General features: G+C 49.5%; 1 protein-coding gene across 1 annotated transcript in view; it reads right to left on the bottom strand.

Moving 5' to 3' along the window:
• The window catches only part of KCTD19 (potassium channel tetramerization domain containing 19), a 108,286-nt gene that overhangs the window by 17,700 nt on the left and 70,953 nt on the right, over positions 1-19,633 (bottom strand). The window contains 3 exon segments of the mRNA XM_088476780.1: positions 11,305-11,620; positions 12,829-13,119; positions 14,508-15,094. Coding sequence (XP_088332906.1) covers positions 11,305-11,620; positions 12,829-13,119; positions 14,508-15,094 — 1,194 coding nt within the window.

The following is a 19,633-nucleotide window of genomic DNA, read 5'->3' as shown; positions in this document are numbered from 1 at the left end:
TGTGAGTGTCTGTCAGTGTGTGTGTTGTCTTTGTGAGTGTCAGTGTGTGTGTGTTGTCTTTGTGAGTGTCAGTGTGTGTGTGTTGTCTTTGTGAGTGTCTGTCAGTGTGTGTGTGTTGTCTTTGTGAGTGTCCGTCTGTGTGTTGTCTTTGTGTCTGTCAGTGTGTGTGTGTGTTGACTTTGTGAGTGTCTGTCAGTGTGTGTGTTATCTTTGTGAGTGTCAGTGTGTGTGTTATCTTTGTGAGTGTCAGTGTGTGTGTGTGTGTTGTCTTTGTTAGTGTCTGTCAGTGTGTGTGTGTGTTGTCTTTGTGAGTGTCTGTCAGTGTGTGTGTTGTCTTTGTGAGTGTCTGTCAGTGTGTGTGTTGTCTTTGTGAGTGTCTGTCTGTGTGTGTGTGTTGTCTTTGTGTCGGTCAGTGTGTGTGTGTGTTGTCTTTGTGAGTGTCTGTCAGTGTGTGTGTTGTCTTTGTGAGTGTCTGTCAGTGTGTGTGTTGTCTTTGTGAGTGTCTGTCAGTGTGTGTGTTTGTTGTCTGTGAGTGTCTGTCAGTGTGTGTGTGTGTGTTGTCTTTGTGAGTGTCTGTCTGTGTGTGTGTGTTGTCTGTGAGTGTCTGTCAGTGTGTGTGTGTGTTGTCTTTGTGAGTGTCTGTCAGTGTGTGTGTTTGTTGTCTGTGAGTGTTTGTCAGTGTGTGTGTGTGTTGTCTTTGTGAGTGTCTGTCTGTGTGTGTGTGTTGTCTTTGTGAGTGTCTGTCAGTGTGTGTGTTTGTTGTCTGTGAGTGTCTGTCAGTGTGTGTGTGTGTTGTCTTTGTGAGTGTCTGTCTGAGTGTGTGTGTTGTCTTTGTGAGTGTCTGTCAGTGTGTGTGTTGTCTTTGTGAGTGTCTGTCAGTGTGTGTGTTTGTTGTCTGTGAGTGTCTGTCAGTGTGTGTGTTGTCTTTGTGAGTGTCTGTCAGTGTGTGTGTTTGTTGTCTGTGAGTGTCTGTCAGTGTGTGTGTGTGTTGTCTTTGTGAGTGTCTGTCTGTGTGTGTGTGTTGTCTTTGTGTCTGTCAGTGTGTGTGTGTGTTGTCTCTGTGAGTGTCTGTCAGTGTGTTTGTTGTCTGTGAGTGTCTGTCAGTGTGTGTGTGTGTGTTGTCTTTGTGAGTGTCTGTCTGTGTGTGTGTGTTGTCTTTGTGTCTGTCAGTGTGTGTGTGTGTTGTCTTTATGTCTGTCAGTGTGTGTGTGTGTGTGTGTCTCTGTGAGTGTCTGTCAGTGTGTGTGTGTGTTGTCTCTGTGAGTGTCTGTCAGTGTGTGTGTTGTCTTTGTGAGTGTCTGTCAGTGTGTGTGTTGTCTTTGTGAGTGTCTGTCAGTGTGTGTGTTTGTTGTCTGTGAGTGTCTGTCAGTGTGTGTGTGTGTTGTCTTTGTGAGTGTCTGTCTGTGTGTGTGTGTTGTCTTTGTGTCTGTCAGTGTGTGTGTGTGTTGTCTCTGTGAGTGTCTGTCAGTGTGTTTGTTGTCTGTGAGTGTCTGTCAGTGTGTGTGTGTGTGTTGTCTTTGTGAGTGTCTGTCAGTGTGTGTGTGTTGTCTTTGTGTCTGTCAGTGTGTGTGTGTGTTGTCTTTATGTCTGTCAGTGTGTGTGTGTGTTGTCTCTGTGAGTGTCTGTCAGTGTGTTTGTTGTCTGTGAGTGTCTGTCAGTGTGTGTGTGTGTTGTCTTTGTGAGTGTCTGTCTGTGTGTGTGTTGTCTTTGTGTCTGTCAGTGTGTGTGTGTGTTGTCTTTATGTCTGTCAGTGTGTGTGTGTGTGTTGTCTCTGTGAGTGTCTGTCAGTGTGTGTGTTGTCTTTGTGAGTGTCTGTCAGTGTGTGTGTTTGTTGTTTGTCAGTGTGTGTGTGTGTTGTCTTTGTGAGTGTCTGTCTGTGTGTGTGTGTTGTCTTTGTGTCTGTCAGTGTGTGTGTGTGTTGTCTTTGTGAGTGTCTGTCAGTGTGTGTGTTTGTTGTCTGTGAGTGTCTGTCAGTGTGTGTGTTTGTTGTCTGTGAGTGTCTGTCAGTGTGTGTGTGTGTTGTCTTTGTGAGTGTCTGTCAGTGTGTGTGTTTGTTGTCTGTGAGTGTCTGTCAGTGTGTGTGTTTGTTGTCTGTGAGTGTCTGTCAGTGTGTGTGTGTGTTGTCTTTGTGAGTGTCTGTCTGTGTGTGTGTGTGTGTTGTCTTTATGTCTGTCAGTGTGTGTGTGTGTTGTCTTTGTGTCTGTCAGTGTGTGTGTGTGTTGTCTCTGTGAGTGTCTGTCAGTGTGTTTGTTGTCTGTGAGTGTCTGTCAGTGTGTGTGTGTGTGTTGTCTTTGTGAGTGTCTGTCTGTGTGTGTGTGTTGTCTTTGTGTCTGTCAGTGTGTGTGTGTGTTGTCTTTATGTCTGTCAGTGTGTGTGTGTGTCTCTGTGAGTGTCTGTCAGTGTGTGTGTGTGTTGTCTCTGTGAGTGTCTGTCAGTGTGTGTGTTGTCTTTGTGAGTGTCTGTCAGTGTGTGTGTTTGTTGTCTGTGAGTGTCTGTCAGTGTGTGTGTTGTCTTTGTGAGTGTCTGTCAGTGTGTGTGTTTGTTGTCTGTGAGTGTCTGTCAGTGTGTGTGTGTGTTGTCTTTGTGAGTGTCTGTCTGTGTGTGTGTGTTGTCTTTGTGTCTGTCAGTGTGTGTGTGTTGTCTTTGTGTCTGTCAGTGTGTGTGTGTGTTGTCTCTGTGAGTGTCTGTCAGTGTGTTTGTTGTCTGTGAGTGTCTGTCAGTGTGTGTGTGTGTTGTCTTTGTGAGTGTCTGTCTGTGTGTGTGTGTTGTCTTTGTGTCTGTCAGTGTGTGTGTGTGTTGTCTTTATGTCTGTCAGTGTGTGTGTGTGTGTTGTCTCTGTGAGTGTCTGTCAGTGTGTGTGTTGTCTTTGTGAGTGTCTGTGTTTGTTGTTTGTCAGTGTGTGTGTGTGTTGTCTTTGTGAGTGTCTGTCTGTGTGTGTTGTCTTTGTGTCTGTCAGTGTGTGTGTGTGTGTGTTGTCTTTGTGAGTGTCTGTCAGTGTGTGTGTTTGTTGTCTGTGAGTGTCTGTCAGTGTGTGTGTTTGTTGTCTGTGAGTGTCTGTCAGTGTGTGTGTGTGTTGTCTTTGTGAGTGTCTGTCTGTGTGTGTGTGTTGTCTTTATGTCTGTCAGTGTGTGTGTGTGTTGTCTCTGTGAGTGTCTGTCAGTGTGTGTGTGTGTTGTCTCTGTGAGTGTCTGTCAGTGTGTGTGTTGTCTTTGTGAGTGTCTGTCAGTGTGTGTGTTGTCTTTGTGAGTGTCTGTCAGTGTGTGTGTTATCTTTGTGAGTGTCAGTGTGTGTGTGTGTTGTCTTTGTGAGTGTCTGTCAGTGTGTGTGTTGTCTTTGTGAGTGTCTGTCAGTGTGTGTGTTGTCTGCGTCGCTGTCGCCATCAGGGGGGTACAACCGGAACTGGTGTATCGGACCCGGGCTCGGAGGGGGCCCCGCAGAGTGCAGATGATCCTGCCTGTGAACTGCTACAGACAGATGTCTGTCTGTAAGTACAGAGCAGTTTTCTGTTAGGATCAGCGGCGCCCTGTTACTGTGACTAGCGCATGCATTGCAGGCAGCTGCTGGCACCCTTCTCATAGGAGGGCAGAGCAAAGGCTTCAGCACTGCTCCATTAACAAGCTGCAACATTGCGTCTGTGCTAGGCCACCTGTTCTTCTTTCTCCCCTGCAGGGGATGAGTTAAGTCCCTTCTCCCCGCCCCCTATCCAAGTCCCGCCCCCTCCTCTATCTCCTGCTCTGCCTGGCCTGTCTGTCTCCCTGCTTCTTCCAGAGTCTACCCCCCTCTATGAGGCCCCGCCCCTCCTGCTATGATGGGCCTGTCCATGTCCCATGCAGGCAGCAGCCGGTGTGAGGGACACAATACTGCAATCAGAGGTAAGGGTGATGTACAGTACTTATTCATGTTAAGTGGGTGAGGTGGGGGTATATACTTATATAACCTGGAGGGAGAGGTGGGTTGAGGGGTGTAATGTATGGGGGGTGAGGTAAATGTATCTGGGGTGTATAGTTATGCATCAGGGATGGGAAGGGGGGATGAGAGGTATAGTAATGTATCTGGGGGTGTATATTTATAGATTATCTGTGAATTGAGATAGGCTTAAGGATGTAATATACCAGGGTGTGTGTATACCTACTTTATTTGATAGGGAAGGTAGGTTAGGGAGTGTAGTATTGTATTGTGGGAGTGTCGTATACTAATAGCTTTTTGGGATTGAGATGAGCTACGGGTTGTAGTATTATATCTGGTCGATTGTGTAGTAGTATTTTGTGCCGTGTGGTATATTAATATGACGGGATGTACAGTGTACTATGATCTTTTCGGGATATACTGACGTTATTTGGTAAGTCTATAGTGTGTGTATATATATATATATATATATATATATATGTGTGTGTGTAATTAATATAGGGGGTAGCTCAGTGGGTAGAGGAGGTGGGGGGCTCTGTATTCTGTATTTGGAAACCCCACTTTCAAAATCCTGCGCTTGCCACTGATGCCAGCACTGCACTGATCTCTATGCTAACCAGGACCCACCATGCCAGCACTGCACTGGCTGCTGGTCTCTATGCTGCCCAGGACCTGGCCCACCAGCACCGCATTGGCCATTTGTCTCTCTGTACGTTGACCAGGACCTGGCACACCAGCACTGCACTGGCTGCTGGTCTAGCTCTCTGCTGCCCAGGACCTGGCACACTGGCCGCTGGTCTCTCTCTATGCTGCCCAGGACCTGGTACACCAGCACTGCACTCTCTATATGCTGACCTGCTGGAGACCAGAGATAAAAGGAGAGTTATGGCAAAACTTACCTTCGTTAACTCTTTCTTCGAAGTCTACAGGGAGACATTGGGGTGTAGGTGGGACCTGGAGTACCGGACACCAACAGCAAAGCTTTTCAATCCCAGGATGCTCCTGTCCTTCCTCCTATACCCCGCCCCTAGCCTGAGGGCACTTCAGTTTTGTTAACAAGCCCAAGGCAGGAGCAGGATAGGAGAGAAGGAAGACTGGTACACTGAAGAATCACACTCTCACACAGAGAAGGGAACAAGTGACCAAGAGGAGAAGCCCATAGAAGCCAGATGAGTCAGGGCGGGTGTCCTGTGGACCCTATGGACTTCGAAGAAAGAGTTAACAAGGGTAACCATTACCATAACTCCTTTTCTTCTTCAGGGTTCACAGGGCTCCACAGGGAGACATTGGAGATGTCCCAAAGCAGTTCAAGGGTGGGAACGCTCCTGAGCTGATAGGATGCTTCCTTCAGGCGTAGGGTCCTCCTGAGAGGCAAACATATCAAAGGCATAAAACCTAAGAAAAGTGTGGACAGAGGACCAGGTGGCCGCCTTGCATAGCTGTTCAGATGAGGCACCACGCTGGGCTGCCCACGAGGGACCCACAGAGCGAGTAGAATAAGCAGATACTGTAGCTGGCACAGGAAGGCCAGACTGTGTAAGCCTGTGAGATAGTCATGGAAATCCATCTGGCCAGAGTCTGTTTGTTAGCTGGCCATCCCTTCTTATGGAATCCATAAAAGGACAAAGAGGGAGTCCGATTTCCTGATGGAAGTAGTACGGTCCACGCAGATCTTCAGAGCACGGACCACATCCAAAGAGACCTCATCCGCCGAGAGGTCTGGTGAATTAAAGGCCGGAACCACAATTTCCTCATTCAGGTGGAAGGGAGCCTGGGTGTGTTTGAAGAACAGCCCTGTTGTGATGAAATATTTAAAAGGGGGGGAGCGACATGAAAGCACCCCTAAATCCGATACCCTATTGTGCAGATGCTATAGCCAGAAGAAACACAGTTAGCCATTTGACATCCACTGATTTCAGGGGTTCGAATGGAGGTTTCTGAAGTGCTTTGAGCACCACTGACAAATCCCATGGAGCCACAGCAGAAAAAAGGGAGGGTGTATACGTAGAACACCCAGCATGAAGGTGTGAACATCTGGTATAGGAGTAATTCTGTGCTGAAAACAGATAGACAAAGCAGAGACCTGCACTTTGAGAGATGCTAGGCAGAGGCCTAGATCTAGGCCAGCCTGAAGAAAGGCAAGAATATGAGAAACTTTAAAGACTTGAGGGTCATAGTTTCTTGGAGCACGCCATTGGAAATATGTAAGCCAAATTCTGTGGTAAATTCTTGCTGATGCCGGTTTACGTGCTACGAGCATGGTGTGGACTACAGAGCTGGAGAAACCCTTAGCCATTAGGAGAGAAGTCTCAAGAGTCAAGCCGATAAAGACAGACTGGCTAGGTCCGGATGTAGATATGGACCCTGAGACAACAGGTATACTCGTAGAGGAAGTTGAAGAGGAACGGCTTATGGAGAGCCTATGAAGATCGGAGTATCAATGACGTCTGGGCCAAGCTGGAGCTATTAACATGATTGTGCCACCCCTCCTGTCTGAACTTCCAAAGTACTCGAGGAAGCAGGGATATTGGAGGGAAGAGATATGCCAAATGGAAGTTCAATTTCACTGACAAGGCGTCTATGAAGGCCGCGTCGGGGTCCTTTGTCTGCCTCCATAAATTTTAAGTTTGTGGTTGTGTCTTGAGGCCATGAGATCCACTTTTCGAAGACCCCATTTGTCCACCAGAAGCTGAAAGACTTCTGGAAGTAGAGACCATTCTCCTGCATGCACGTCGTGACGGCTGAGGAAATCCACTTCCCAATCGAGAATCCTCAGGATGAACACTGCGGAGATGGCTGGGAGATTGTGTTCGACCCATGTGTGAATGCGGGACACTTGTCATTGCTGACTGACTTTGAGTGCCCCTTGGTGATTGAGGTAGGCCATAACCGTGGCGTTGCCGGACTGTACTTGTACTGGCCTGTTTTTCAGAATATGCTGAGCCAAAGTGAGAGCTCTGTAGATGGCTCAAAGTTCCAAGATATTGATTGGCAACACTGCCTCGAATGGGGACCATCCGCCCTGGAAGGAGTGCTTGGCGGTTACTGCGCCCCACCCGCGGAGGATTGCGTCTGTGGTGAGGAGAGCCCAGTCCGGAATCCAAAAGGGATGACCCTGGTTCAAATAGAATGTCTGTAGCCACCAGGTTAGGGACAGGCGAACCTCTGGGGCTGGCTCATCTTCTGGGAGCTGAGCAGATGGGGAAGCCCGTTCCACCTGGAGAGGATCAGGTCTTGCAGTGGCCTGAAGTGAAACTGGGCGAATTCCACCATGTCGAAGGTGGACACCATTGATCCCATGGCCTGCATTGCAGAGTGAATCGATACTCTGCTATTGTGAAGCAGTCTGAGTAGTCTGTGCTGTAGTGCTGAAATCTTGTCCGCCGTTAGAAAGATGCTCTGAACTCGAGAGTCCAGGAGGGTTCCCAAATGTACCATCCTTTGAGAGGTTGTCAGGGAGGACTTTTTGTAGTTGATCAGCCAACCGTGCTGTTGTAGGAAAGTAATGGTTACCTGCAGATGGCGGTGAAGAGTCTCTGGGGAGCTGGCCAACAGCAAGAGATCGTCTAAGTACGGGAGCAGTCTGATCCCTTGACGACGAAGAGAGGCCGCCATTACGGTCATGATCTTGGTAAAGACTCGAGGGGCCATTGAGAGGCCAAAATGGCAGAGCCTGAAATTGGTAATGCTGCTGCAGTGTAACAAACCGGATATATTGTTGATGAGAAGGCGCCTTTAGGTACATGTAGATAAGTGTCCTGAATGTCTAGGGATACCATAAAATCTCCAGGCTCCATAGCTAGGATAATGGAACGGAGGGTTTCCATACGAAACCTGGGCACCCTGAGAAAATTTGTTCAGAGACTTGAGGTTGAAGATAGGCCGATGAGACCCATTGGGCTTCTGAACTAAGAAAAGGGTAGAATAATAACCCTTGCCCCGTTGTGAGCCCAAATTATTACCCCTTAATTCAGTAAGCACTGAATGGCTTTTTGGAGGAGCAAGGCCTTGATCGAGTCCGATGGAGGCCCAGATCAAAAGAAAAGTTGGGGGAGGGGGGAAATCGCCTCAGGAAGGAGAGGGCGTATTCATGGGAGACCACTTCTCTTACCCAAGCATGTGACGTGGTCTGATGCCAAACCAGGGAAAGGCCTCTTCTAGGGCCTCTGCCCAACTCTCAATGGCTTTCGCCACCCAGGCCGTAGCCCTAGCAGGACGAGCAATAGCTCCTGTAAGAGAGTAAATGGATTTATGACAAGCTTCTATACGTCTGTCTGTAGTCTCCTTTAAGGAGGTTGCAGTATGAATGGGCAAGGTGGCATTATTAACCAGACATGTCACATGAGAATCCAACGCTGGGGGAACTTCCCATTTAGTGCAATCAGCAGCTGGAAACGGGTTAAAAGAACTGAATCACTTTGGAATTTGAAACCTTTTACGGGCATATTCCATGCTTCACTCCTGTGATCAGATAGCTGATCTGATTGAGGGAATTGTGGTAAAACAACCTTTTGTCTTTTAAAAGTGCATTATTTTTCTTAGGAGCAAGCTCATCCTCTACTATTTGTAAAATAGATTTTACCACTCTCATAACAGCAGGTATATTTAGTTTAGAGGGTGGCTCCTTTTCTCCTGAGACGGAGTCAGACAGAGAGGTCTGCGTCTTTTGCTTCCCCAGATGATATGTCCGAGTCAGATAACTGAGTGGACTAAGAAGATAACAGGGCACTTTACTAGACTTAGTAGGTAAAGGCTTTTCCTTTAGTAGCATTTGCTGAAAAACCATAGGAGGTATTAGCCAAGCTCTGTACTGAAGTACGTCTACCCATGGGGGAGGCACAGGATTTACAGGGCGTACATGCTGTGGCCATCCCACAGGGGGAGCCACTACGGTGACTGCTATGTGGTCCGTAAGTTTTGTCAGCATTTGTGAAAAAGCCGCCCAGGGTGGGTCCTTGGGGTGAGACACCGGGGGCTGAGGAGCCTGGGGCTGTGTAGCAAATGATACAAAGACCATCCTGAATGAGGTCCTCTAGGGCTAAGCCTGCTGAACAGAACTTACATGACAACATAGTAGGGGAAGCAGTCTCAGGCTGCTTGTTATTCTTTCCTCTGCCAGACATAATCACAGCAATAATAGAATACACAGTAGTATACAGTGCAGTGAACACACGGCAGTATGTGTATTATGGCACAATGTAGTGTGCAAGAGCACTATATATGGCACAGTGTAGTGTGCAACCCCCTATACCTTAGTATGTCAGGGTATATAGAATAAAGGGACAGTTATAAACTAGCACAAGTCAAACACAAACGCCAAAAAAAAAAACATTACGTGTCTGCAATGGGCACTAAAAACTACACAGACTGCGGTGGCTGGTAGGATATAGCGTTGTATAACCTGGCCCGTGGGAGAGGTATACAGGGAGACTGGACCCAGCGTTTCATGGAGACCTGCTTGCAGAAAATGGCTGCCGCGCGCCTGAGGTGGCAGAGGGTGAGGGAAGAGCAGCTCAGGGATCAGCAAGACTGCAGTGGAAAGGCGCCCTGAGCTGGGGGAGGGGCTGCAGGGAGAGTGCATTTTCGCCTGGCTGACGTTAACCACCGGGTCCCCTGGCCTGCCTCTGCGCCAGTATATTGTGCCCCGGTGGTGTAGTGGACGAGCTAGTGTCCACATCAGCGGCCTCCAGTCTGTCTCCTGAGAGACAAGGCTGCACTAAACCGCAGGTCCCTGCGAACGGGGTTCTGCCTAACCTGTCCCCTGGATTCCGGGCTGCAGTCTGGAGTCCGGAGAGCCTGCCAGCTAGTCCCCCTCGGAGCCCCGCCGGGAGTACCTAGCACAGGTTTGGTGTCACGGCGCCACGGAGGTGTAATGGGGTGGCAGCACAGATGTTCGGAGGACAGTCTGGTGCTGCACGTCCGTTAGTAAGAAATAGAAAATTAAATAATAAAATAAGAAAGCTTAGGCTGCTTAATGGAGCCCACTGTTAAAATGGTGGTCCACTTCCTGCCGGACACCAATGAAACTGCAGTGCCCTCAGGTTGTGGGCGGGGTATAAGGGGAAGGCCGGAGCATCTGGGATTGAAAGCTTAGCTGTTGGTGTCCGGTCCTCCAGGTCCCACCTACACCCCAATGTCTCCCTGTGGAGCCCTATGGACCCTAAAGAAGAAATTCTCCTAATTAGAGGAGATGACCAGAATAGAGAAGCCAGCTGCATCAGCTTCTTCTGCAACCCTTCTAGGAATTATTCCTCACAGTTGTCACCTTCTCCATGCAAGCAGCAGTAAGAGCTGGCCTAAGTGCAGCACCAGAGGTGGCATGAAGAGGTTTTCCATGTCTGGACATAACCCCGTTTTCTTTCCGTGTCTGCATATTACCCCAATACCAATTAGCTAACGAACTGTTCCGGTGAAAAGAAGGCTGATGGCAAGTCGGCTTCCAGGGGCTGGCTTTCCTCATAGGAGTACGGAATGTTCTAGACTAAAGCTGGGTACACCCTAAACAATGTTTTCTCCGCAACGGAACGACCATCATATAGAATGTACCCTATAAAACCGCCGGCGTCCGCGTTTTCCCATCAGATGTGCTGCACTTTAGATAGACTGATGCCGCAGATTATGCGAATAGTCACCTTAGATGTGCAACGATATATTGTACAGTGCGGTGTGTGTATATATCGTTACATCACATCGCCGTGTCACTAGGTTGCCTGGTCGTCCAGGTTTGTACTTGGCTTTAGTGTGCAAACCTGATAGGCCGGCGACATCAGACACACAGAGGAATTAGTTGTAGTCCAGCTGGGTGGTGGGGACTGATCTGCAGATGTGCAGTAAGAGACAGGAGGGGTGAGGGTATCTGTGAGGCTTCCACTGGAGACTGACGTCCAAAAAGTCAGGACTGATCAGGAGAACCCACCTGAGAAGTGCCAGGCCAAACTGGATCTCAAAACTAAACCCACAAGGACCGGAGGGTTCTATGCCCAATTTCCTTGCAGAGTACTGGAAAATGAACGGAGGTGGAGCAAGGAAACATGAGAGGGGAGGGGTCTGTTAATGCCCAGCCTCCTGGGAGGTATGGAACATAAACCACCGTCTGTGTCCCGGTACCGCAGAGAGCGAAGTGGTCACAATAGAATAACGTAGATCCTATTACATATAGCATAATAAAGAGAATAACACTATTGTATTAGGGTGTTGGTGCTCTCCATAGTCCTCCTCCTGCTGTGCACTGGCGCAGTAACCCTGTAATAGTGACATGAAGCTATAGGGGGGGAATGGCGGCTGCCCTGTAACCCCCTCTCCGGCAGCCACCTGCTGCATCACGGATGGACCCGGTGTGATAGCTTACCAATGACACAGTACACAGAAGAGCAGCGGAGAGAACCGTAGATTTCTCACCTCCAGGTAACGCTCTGCCATCGCCCATTCCGGGATCCTTGCATGATGTCACTATGGCCTTTGATAATATACTGTAGCCGGGGGGTACATTTGGCACAAGGATGTGCTGCTGTGTATCTTCCTCCTGGGCAGAACTGAGCCATTGCATAGGGTCCTTGTACACAGGAATGTCCTGCTGCTTCGCCCTCTTCTGTACTGGACAGTGCCGCATCACAGAGCGCAGCTTCGGTGCGCCCCCACCACTTGGTCTTGGAGGACAGAGGTGTATTTTGCAGCGTTGATCACAGGCAGAGCTATTGGTGCTGGTTTCATGAAGCTGTATGACAGGAGAGATCAGGCACAATATTGGTGAGACTGTTTATCCTGTGCCTTCAGCTTATACAGTTTTACTCTCTCTCAAAACATTATTACTATAAACACATTAGGGATAATTTTTTGTCAGAACCCAATTACCATACCAGTGTGTTTTTGAAGTGTGGGAGGAAACCCACACATACACATGGAAAACATAAACTCCACACAGATCGGTCATGACTGGGTATTGAACTCATGACCTCAGTGCCCCGAGGCAGTTATGCGTACCACTACGATAGCTGTGTTGTCACAAAATAAATATATTTCTTAGTGTCTGAGGTTCTATAGAAGTCCTGCATAAATACTATTTAGCCCTGAGGTTCCCAATCTGTGCCATTATAGTCCAGGATTTAAGGATATCCATGCTTGAGTACAGGTGACTTAATTAGTACTACAGTCAATTTGATTTAACCACCTTGGCTCAAGCATGGATATCCTTAAAAAGTGGACTGTAATAGCCCAATCCTAATGAACTGAATTTATCCAAACTAATTGTTTTGTTAAATTTAAAACAAAACAAGAAATATGGTAAGAACTTACCTTTGTTATCTCTGTTTCTACGAGGTCCTTAGGGTCCACAGGGCCTTTACCTTGGGGGTATAGGTAGGCTGGGCAACCAGTCCGGGCACCACACGGTTAACTTCTTTGAGCCTCCCAGGATGCAGAAGGCTCCCCTCCTATACCCCTCCCCCCGGCCAAGGCACCTTCAGTTACGTTACCAAGCCAGAGGCCGGAGGAGGAGAAAATGGAAAGGAGAAAGTCCGGCACACACAAGAATTCCATACTCACAGAAGAGAGACTGAAAACTGGCGACCAGATCAAGACCCTTCTGAAGCACAGGGCGTCAGGGCGGGCGCCCTGTTGACCCTATGGACTTCGTAGAAACAGAGATAACAAAGGTAAGTTCTTACCATATCTCTTGTTTTCTACTTCAGGGTCCTTAGGGTCCACAGGGCCTTTACCTTGGGGATGTCCCAAAGCAGTACCCTTCAAGGGCAGGGATGCTCCTGTACAGAAAGGAGAATCCGCCGCCCAAAGGAAGCATCCTGAGAGGCCAAGGTTTCGAAAGCATAATACCTCACAAAGGTCTGAACCGTAGACCACGTGACCTCCTTACATAGCTGAACAGCCGAGGCACCACACCGAGCTGCCCACGAGGGACCGACAGACCTCGTAGGAATGAGCAGTGAAAGAGGGCAGGACAGGAATGCCCTCATGAACATAGGCCTCGGAAATCGCCAAACAAATCCAACGGGCCAAAGTTTGCTTATTGGCCGGGTAACCTTTTTTGCGAAAACCATACAACACAAACAAAGAATCCGATTTCCGGAAAGAACAGGTGCGCTCCACATAAATGCGAAGAGCGAGAACCACATCCAACGTGGCCTCACCCGCCGACAAACCAGGAGAGTGAAAGGCCAGAACAATGATCTCCTCATTAATGTGAAAACTGGATACCACCTTAGGGAGAAAACCAGGATGAGTCCGAAGAACCTCCCTATCCTGGTGAAAAATCAATTAAGGGGGACGACAAGAAAGTGCCCCCAAATCCGATACTCTTCTGGCAGATGCAATAGCCAAAAAATAAAACAACTTTAGCCGTAAGCCATTTGAGGTCCACTGAGCCCAGTGGTTCAAATGGGGGACCCTGAAGAGCTTTCAGCACCACCGCCAAATCCCATGGTGCCACCGGAGGGACAAAGGGAGGTTGAATGCGAAGAACCCCTTGCATAAAGGAGCGGATATCAGCCAGAGGAGCAATCAGACGCTGAAACCACACCGACAAGGCACATACCTGCACCTTCAAAGAAGCAAGGTGCAGACCCTTATCCAAACCTGCCTGAAGAAAGGCGAGGACTCCTTTGGTGTTTCGTGTTTCTAGAGGTCGGCACCACGCAAACTAGGCGTGCCAGACCCTGTGGTAAATCCTGGCTGTAGCCGGCTTCCAAGCCCAGAGCATGGTATCAACCACTGAGCTTGAAAACCCCTTCGACCTCAAGAGGAATGTCTCAAGAGCCATGCCGTCAAAGACAGCCGACCCAGATCTGGGTAAAGACACGGACCCTGAGACAACAGGTCCGGACGATGAGGATGTAGCCACGGAATGTGTACGGAAAGATTCCGTAGATCAGAGTACCAGTGACGTCTGGGCCATGCCGGAGCTACCAGTATAATCATGCCCCCGTCCTGCTTGAACTTTCGCCAACACGCGAGGAAGCAGGGAGAACGGAGGAAACAGGTACGCGAACTGAAAAGTTCACCATACTGACAGAGCGTCTACCAGGAGAGCTTCAGCGTCTCTTGTTTGGGAGCTGTACACCCGCAGCTTGCGGTTATGTCTGGATGCCATGAGGTCTATTTCCGGAAGGCCCCACCTATCCACTAGGAGCTGAAATACTTCCTGGTGAAGAGACCATTCCCCTGGATGCACGTCGTGACGACTGAGGAAGTCCGCTTCCCAGTTTAGCACTCCTGGAATGAACACTGCCGAGATGGCTGGTAGATTGCCTTACGCCCAAGTCAGAATGCGAGACACCCCTCAGGGCTGCCTAACTTGATTTATGTAAGCCACTGTCGTGGCGTTGTCTGACTGAATCTGTACGGGATGACCCTGTAGAAACAGTCTCGCTTGTTTGTAAGGCACGAAAAACTGCCCGAAGTTCTAAGATGTTGATCGGAAGAGCGGACTCCACCGAGGTCCACCGGCCCTGAAACACGTGTGGACCTGACACTGCGCCCCACCCCCTGAGACAGGCATCCGTCGTCAGGAGAATCCAATCCGATATCCAGAAGGGGCGTCCCATGAGGAGATGAGACTTCTGAAGCCACCAGGTCAATGATAGATGTACCTCCGGAGACAGCTCCAGCGTCTGAACCTTTAGCCGAAGAGGTATCCCGTCCCATTTGGATAGGATCAGTTTCTGTAGAGGTCTCGAGTGAAACTGGGCATAATCCACCATGTTGAACGTCGACACCATGGACCCCAGTAACCTCACTGCAGAATGGATAGAGGTTCTGCGATCCCACAGACAAGTGCGAATCCTTGCCTGCAACACTGAAATCTTTTCCTCTGTCAGAAAGATCCGCTGTTGCTGAGTATCGAGCAGAGCTCTGAGATACAGCATCCTCTGAGACGGCATTAGAGACAACTTCTTCCAATTTATCAGCCATCCGTGATTCTGCAACACCTCCATAGTTAGTTGCAGGCGTTGTTGAAGTACCTCTGGAGACCATGCCAGAAGTAGCAGATCGTCCAGGTAAGGTAGGAGGCGGACCCCCTGCAGGCGCAGGTTTGCCGCCATAATCGCCATGACCTTGGTAAACACCCATGGGGCTGTAGAAAGGCCAAACGGGAAAGCCTGAAACTGATAATGCCGACTCTGAGAAAGCGCTGATGAGACGGCTATTGGAACATGAAGGTAGGCATCTTGGATGTCTAGGACACCATAAAGTCCCCAGGTTCCATAGCCAAGATAATGGACCGCAGGGTCTCCATTCTGAACCGAGGCACCCTAAAATATTTGTTTAAGGACTTCAAGTTGAGGATAGGCCTGTATGATCCATTTGGTTTTTGCACCAGGAAGAGATTGGAATAATAACCCGTCCCCCTCTGGGGGAGCGGGACCGGCACAATAACCCACTCCTGGAGCATGGATCGTACAATCTTGTGAATTTCCAGAGCCTTCTCTGGATTTGAATGAAGGTCCGTGGAAAAAAATTGATGTAGAGGCCGTCTCCGAAATGAGAGGGCATACCCGTGAGAGACCACTTCCATTACCCAAGTATCTGAGGTGGTCTGACACCAACACTGGCCGAACTGAAGAAGTCGGCCTCCCACATTTGGGTCCCCCATTAGGAGGCCCACCCCGTCAGGCTGTAGGCTTGTTGTCAGGCTTGGTAGCTGGACGTCTGGTGCTCCAAGCCTGCTTCCTAGGCTTAGAGGGCTTCTTGTTTCCTCATGACCTTGGAAAGGATTGGGCCTTTGACTTACCGATAGGACCGAAAGCAAATAAACAAGAATACCTAAGGTATACCTTACAGAGCAGCTATTAAGAATTTACATTTCATTCCCACCACGGCCCTAACTGTGTGGAGTCCGTATACTCTCCCTGCAGGGCCGTAGCTAGGGTAGTGCGGCCAGTGCCATCGCACAGAGCACCACAGGTCAGGGGGCGCTGTTTGGGCCTGTCAAATGTCTGTTTATTATCATTCTCACTTGTAGCTCCCTCTTATTTCATCCCCAGCATCTCCTGGCCTCTCCTATCTCTTCCCTGGCCCTTCCCCATGAGGCCATGGCCCTCTCTCAGGTGCACTATATTATGTCCCTATTTATCCCAAGCATCTCCTGGCCTCCCCTATCTCTTCCCTGGCCCTACCCCATGAGGCCATGGCCCTCTCTCGGGTGCACTATATTATGTCCCTATTTATCCCCAGCATCTCCTGGCCTCCCCTATCTCTTCCCTGGCCCTACCCCATGAGGCCATTCCCCTTTTTTGGGTGCATTATGGACCTTATTCAGAGTCGGTTGAAGCGGTCGTACGGGAAAAGGGGCCGGATATGTAAATGATTCCCTCGCAAGTTGCGTCCCTAAGTTCAGATCGGCTGCTGGCCGACCAAGGGGAGGAAGCGGCCGGAATACAAAAAAATATGCCCCCTTCTCGTACGCATTACACGTCATCTCCGGCCATATAAGGATTAATCGAGACCATCGAGAACCATCGGAACTGGTCGTAGAGCTTAAGGTTGACCATACCCTCTCTTAAGCTCTACAATCAGGTCAGTGTAAAAACCTCCCATGTCACATGTGCCATGACGCTACTTTGCTAATTATGCACTCCCATAAACCGTATGCACTCCCATAAAACGCCGTTCGCATAATTAGGCACGCCTGCGTCCGGATCTCCACTCCCCCGTTTTCAAGCACCTTCCCCTGTTACCACCCACAAACGCCTCAATCTGTCACTCAAACTACAGACCTGGCTGTGCTCAAGGAGAGAGACATTTCTGATCGTAGCAGCTAGTTTGCGCACGCGCATTGCGAACTTTACGAATGCGCAGTATAGCGAACATCGGTGGCGTACGACTGTGCGGCCGCTTCGACCGACTCTGAATGAGGTCCTATGTCCCTTTGAAAAATGAGGGGGCGCCAATGCTCTTTCTGGCACAGGGCACCAAGAAGTCTAGTTACGGCTCTGTCTCCCTGTATTACATGGGTTGTGTGTGTCCATGTGACAGGAAATATAGAGCTGAAGCTCCACTGGGGCAGGGACTGATGTGAATGATGGACATATCCTGCTTATCCATATTGCTGCTTAATGTGTGCTCACTGTTTAAGTCACTGTTTTAATTATTTTAATTTATTTACTTTTGTAAATCCTTCTCCCCGTATTCTACATTACCAGCCGTACTAGGCTAAAGGGGAGATGCAGCCAGGTGATAACTGGGGGGGAATAAGACCCAAATAAGCAATTAGACAAAGCGGGTTCTGTCTCTAAACACTGTGCATGCCTGGCTGTTAGCAAACACAACCTGCTCACTGAGCACATTTCCTGGAGGAGGTCAGACCCACTGCTGACTCCATGTCTAACCCTGGGGACATACTAAATCACCGCCAATCTTGCAGATGGTCGGAGCGATTATCCCTTTGCCCCAGACCATGCAAGATTGCCCATACACACTAGGAAGATTTAATGAACGACGGTACCAGGGCCTGCTCCAGGGTTCGGAGCGCCCTGTGCCGGAGATGGAGTAAGCGCCTACTAGTAGGGCGCAGCGCAGCCGGGCGCGTCCGAAATTGGGGGCATGGCCTATTTACCATAGGCCACACCCCTACGTTACGTTACTTGGAGGTGTGCCCGCATGGCACGTCTCCCATGTAACGTTAGGCTGGGGGCGAGCCGAGCACTCGTCACTACCTGGGCTTCCCCCAGCCCTCTCCCGGCACTGAATGGATGCCGCACGCATGCGCGCAGCATCCATTAAGTTATTCAGGGGTCCGACATCACCGCACAGCTGCAGCGGTGGGGGTGCCCAACCTCCCGATTTGATCACCTGTGGGACACTTCGCCCCACGGGTGGAACAGCGGGACAGTGCTGTCCTGCTGAAATCGGGATGTTGGGAGGAGGTCGAACACCCCAAGAGCCGGCCCTGGATGGTACAATCACTCGTACCATTCTTCATTACCTTACAAAGCCCTACATGCGATATCATGTGATTGGCCGAGCATCGCGGCTAAGCATGCGATATCGAATGCGACCCACTGGATTGCGCAATTGTGTGTTCACATTAGACAATGTGTCCGATATATCGCTCAGATCCAGGTCAAAACGATATTTTGGACAATATAGCCAGCCTAACAGTGCTGCTCAAATCCACCTGACTGACACATCATGAAAGATAAGTATATGTTTTTTGCAAAAGGCAAAAGGAGGACAAATGAAACCTTTTCTGGGGCAATCTTAGTTGAAGAAATATAATAGAAATGTTGATATAGATAAATATAAAACTTAACTTTTATTGGAAAAAAAAACCCTTAAAAGAAAAAATGGGCATGGTTGAATGCAACAAAAAATTAGAGATATGGTAAGGACTTACCTTTGTTATCTCTTTCTTCGAAGTCCATAGGGCCCACAGGGTTGACCTTGGGGTATAGCTGGATCTGGATCCACAGGCACCACGCAGTTAAAGCTTTAGCTCCCAGGATGCACTGGGTCCATCCTCCTCTATACCCAGCCCCCGAGCCACAGGCACCTCAGTTGGTAAGCAGCCAAGGCCGGAGGAGGAGACTAAACAGAGAGAAGGAAGACTGGAACACACAAGAACCATACTCACAGAAAGGGAGAAGGAAAACCAGTGACCAGCCACACAGCCCATATGAAGCCAGAAGCGTCACGGTGGGCGCCCTGTGGACCCTATGGGGGTCCACAGGGTTGACGTTGGGGATGTAGCAAAGCAGTCCAACTAAGGGTGGTAACGATCCTGTGCTGAAAGGAGAATCCGGCGCCCAAAGGAAGCATCCTGAGAGGTGAAGGTGTCAAAAGCATAAAACATCAAAAGGTCTGGATGGAAGACTACGTGGCCGCCTTACACAGCTGAACAGCTGAGGCGCCACGGCTAGCTGCCCACGAGGGGCCCACAGACCGAGTAGAATGAGCTTTAACAGAGGCCCTCCTGAGTATATGCATCAGAAATAGCTAAACAAAGCCATTGAGTTTGTTTGTTGGCAGGCCAACCCCTCCTGTGAAATCCAAAGAGGACGAATAAGGAATCCGACTTCCGAATGGAACTAGTCTGGTCCACATAAATTCGGAGAGCCCGGACCACATCCAAGGAGGCCTCACCAACCGAGAGATCAGGTGTCTGATAGGCCGGCATAACAATTTCCTGATTAATGTGGAATTTAGAAACCACCGAGTAATTGAAAACACCTCTGGGTGAAGCGACCATTCCCCGGGATGCACGTCGTGATGGCGAAGGAAGTCCACCTCCCAATTGAGGACTCCTGGAATGAAGACTGCCGAGATGGCCAGAAGGTGTCACTCCGCCTAAGACGGGATGCGTGATGCCTCTGACATCACTGCTCAACTGCGAGTCCCCCCTTGATGGTTGATGTACGCCACCGTGGTGGCGTTGTCAGAATGAACTTGCATGGCCCTTCCTCGAAGAGCGTGACCGGACAACTGGAAGGCCTTGTACACGGCCCAAAGTTCAAGAATGTTGATGGGGAGAACTGCTTCTTCCACATTCCAACGGCCCTGAAGGGAAAGTGGACCTGTCACTGCACCCTAACCCCGGAGACTGGTATCTGTCATGAGCAGAACCCAGTCCAAGATCCAAAAGGGGCGACCCTTGGTGAGATGAGATGTCTGAAACCACCAAGCTAGCGACAGGCGCACCTCCGGAGACAATACCAGCATCTGAGTCCAGATCCGGTGTGGTAACCCGTTCCATTTGGATAGAATCAGTCACTGCAGG

The sequence above is a fragment of the Taudactylus pleione genome, unplaced genomic scaffold, assembly GCF_031769625.1.
Source record: "Taudactylus pleione unplaced genomic scaffold, aTauple2 ptg000194l, whole genome shotgun sequence".
Classification (NCBI taxonomy): Eukaryota; Metazoa; Chordata; class Amphibia; order Anura; family Myobatrachidae; genus Taudactylus; species Taudactylus pleione.
This window is presented reverse-complemented; position numbering and strand designations above follow the sequence as displayed.